A 3,387-nucleotide genomic window follows, 5' to 3' on the forward strand; every position below is an offset into this window, starting at 1 on the left:
TAGGCAAGGGACTTGACTCTGGTTCCAGTGGTGCGCCCCAGACTTCTGACAAGAGGAAGATTTTTATATACATTTACTAATTTCCTTTCATCTCTGACACTTCTATTATAGAGAAAGGGCAAATAGCAATATTAAAATATTTTCTCTAATTAATTCCCTTTTAATGTGCACAAATTTCATGCCCCAGGTCACTAGTCTTAAATAAAGACCAAGCTACCAGCCTTAGCCGGGTTGGCTCAGTGGATAGAGTGTCAGCCTGTGAACTAAAGGGTCCTGGGTTCAATTTTAGTCAAGGGCACATGCCCAGATTGCACGCTCCATCCCCAGTAGGGGGCATGCAGGAGGCAGCTGATTAATTATGCTCTCTCATCATTGATGTTTCTATCTCTCTCTTCCACTCCCTCTCCCTTCCTCTCTGAAATCTATAAAGATATATTTTTAAAAAGACCAATCATCCATAAAATTCCATAGAGAAAGAATTAACCTCTAACAAAGAAGCATTGTACTACTGAATGCAAACCATTATATATTGTTTGTAATGTATATTTGAAAACTTTTCTTAAGCCTCTATTGTACTAGTAAACTTCTCCTTGAACTAAAACAACAACAATTTCTCCACACACACCAGAAAGAAGTACAAAGATCTAGGGGAAATTTTTGAGAATCAAAAAGTATAGACCTAGATGTGATCTTAGAAATTATCTATTTCATTTCTCTCATTTAAGATAGGAGAACTGAGAACCAGGGAAGTGAAGTGCTATTCCTCAAAAGCAAGACTAGGATATTAATCATAGTGATACTTCTAGCACTGAGCAAAGTGTCAAGTACATAGTGGGTGCTCGATAGATGCTTTCAAATTACTAAATTAATTCCTCGTTATACATAGTACAGTGCTTTGCATGCAGTAGGAACACCAATAAATTTGTATATTGATATTATTCAACCAATGTGACCATACTCAGAGAGAGTTATGGCTGGAAACAGACCATAGATGTGCCTCTGAAAATGCCTGCAGTCATCTAGTCTCAAAATTGAATGCAGTTTGATAATGGAGCCCACTATGCCTACATCCTGATCTTAGCCCACTGTTTTATTTTAGAGAGAAATGATTATTGGATTTAAATGTGCATGGGGCACCCTAACCGGTTTTGCTCAGTGGATAGAGCATCGGCCTGTGGACTCAAGGGTCCCAGGTTTGATTCCGGTCAAGGGCATGTACCTTGGTTGCAGGCACATACCCAGTAGGGAGTGTGCAGGAGGCAGCTGATCGATGTTTCTAGCTCTCTATCTCTCTCCCTTCCTCTCTGTAAAAAAATCAATAAAATGTATTTTAAAAATGTGCATGGGGCAACTTTCAATTACTTTAGAACTACAAAGAAGCAATGATGTAAATGTTCTACAAGTCGTTGTGTTTGACCAATGCTTTTCTCCCTTGGAAATAGCTGATTTATCTTCCTAAGGATAGCTTGCTTAGGTAGATATTAAAATCTGCTAACCGTTCTTGTGAACCAGATAGTGGTAGGAGGCCAGTAGAAGGATAAAGAATTTTTCAGAGCCAACAAGTGAACACATAGAGCTCTATCTATGGAGACAAAGTTAAAAGAAACAGTGATCTTTCCCAATGGGATATGTAATATAAGAATGCTTCAGAAATGAAAAGGATCCTTCATGTTAAATGCTTGATCTGAGATCTAGTTGATAGGAAGAGAACTCCAACTAGCTCAACAGTGGGAAATTTATTATCTTCACCAGCATCTAAAGCTAATTATAGCCAGGGTCAAATGGGCTGAAATATCTATTAGGAATCAATGTTACTCCTTCGTCTCTCAGGACCCATCCTGTCTGTCATCTCCATCCCTGCATCTGCTTCATTCTCTTGCTCTTCCTAATTTATTCCCTTAGTATTCCAGTTTCAAATTCTCCAGAGAGAGAATATGAGTGAACCAGCTAAGAACAGGTGCTAGTGAGAGAATGGATTCACTTAGAAGAGGATATGTGGGAAGGCAATGATGGCCATTTCTTTATTATAAAAACAACACATATTTGGTTTTAAAAATTAAAACAGGCAGCGATCGGCGGCAGCGGGGGTGGGGTGGCGGGGAGGCTGTTTCTTCGGTGGGCGGCGCCGGGCGCTAGTGCCGCCCAGGTCCCCAGGCCGGCCGGCCCCCACGTCGCCCGCCTGCCCGCCGGTCAGCGCCAGTGGCTTGGTTTCCGCGGCCTCCCCCAGACCACTTTGTCCCAACCACGGTTGCCACTACTGGAGAGTGAAACATGACTGAGGATTCTCAGAGAAACTTTCGGTCAGTATATTATGAGAAAGTGGGTTTTCGTGGAGTTGAAGAAAAGAAATCATTAGAAATTCTCCTAAAAGTTGACCGTTTGGATATTGAGAAACTTTGTACTTTTAGTCAAAGGTTTCCTCTCCCGTCTATGTCCCGTGCATTGGTATGGAAGGTGCATCTAGGGATCCTGCCTCCACACCGTGAGTCCACGCCCCGGGGATGATGTATCCTAAGGGGCAGTACTTGGATGTCGTCCTTCATGCCCTGAAAGTCGTTTGCTTTGTCAGCGATGCCACAGCTCAGGGTGAAGTCTATCTCCGCATGTATCTGCTAGAGTCTGGAAAGTTGCCTCAAAGTCCCTCCTCCCCGCTGAGGCCAGAAGATGAAGTGTTTCTTGCCATTGCTAAGGCCATGGAAGAGATGGTGGAAGATAGTGTCGACTGTTACTGGATCACCCGATGCTTTGGGAACCAGTTAAACAACAAGTACCGTCCTTACCCCAGCTGCCAAAGGCTTTTGTGAACAGTCCTTGAATCTGGAGGATACCAGGCTGCCGAGTCACCTGAAGATGTGTTCTGCAGTGTCCAGACTGCCTTATGATCTGTGGTTCAAGAGGTGCTTCGCAGGGTGCTTGCCCGAATCCAGTTCTCAGAGGGTTTGGGATAAAGTTGTAAGCGGATCCTGTAAGATACTAGTGTTTACCTTTAAACTAAAAGTAATGGCACTGAACAGTTCAGAGAAGATAACAACGTTTCTGGAAAATATTCCCCAGGACAGCGCAGATGAAATTGTGAGCAAGGCCATCGACTTGTGGCACAAACACTGTGGGACCCCGATTGAAACAGGATTCTTGCTTTGGTGCTCAAAGTGTAAAATAAATAAATAAATAAATAAATAAATAAATAAAATTAAAATTAAAACAACATAATTTTGGGTGTAGAAGGTATGATTCTCAATGCATAAACTTGGCTATATAAGAATTACAACTTTGTTTTCCAGAATAATTTATTTTCTGCCTTCATGACCCACGCCCCTCATCTGGTGGGTTTATAAGGAGAGGTCACGCACCGTCCTTCCTGATGTTTATGCCCTTCCTGGGGTTACT

At 42.4% G+C, this 3,387-nt stretch overlaps 1 protein-coding gene across 1 annotated transcript in view; it reads left to right on the forward strand.

The window, feature by feature from the left end:
- Positions 1–2,262: 2,262 nt before the first annotated feature.
- The window catches only part of TMEM202 (transmembrane protein 202), a 28,433-nt gene continuing 27,308 nt past the window's right edge, over positions 2,263–3,387 (forward strand). Inside the window, 5 exon segments of the mRNA XM_023753168.1 lie at positions 2,263–2,378; positions 2,460–2,485; positions 2,488–2,772; positions 2,775–2,800; positions 2,803–3,151. Coding sequence (XP_023608936.1) covers positions 2,272–2,378; positions 2,460–2,485; positions 2,488–2,772; positions 2,775–2,800; positions 2,803–3,151 — 793 coding nt within the window. The 5' untranslated portion in view covers positions 2,263–2,271.

This window comes from Myotis lucifugus, unplaced genomic scaffold, assembly GCF_000147115.1.
Source record: "Myotis lucifugus unplaced genomic scaffold, Myoluc2.0 scaffold_41, whole genome shotgun sequence".
Lineage (NCBI taxonomy): Eukaryota > Metazoa > Chordata > Mammalia > Chiroptera > Vespertilionidae > Myotis > Myotis lucifugus.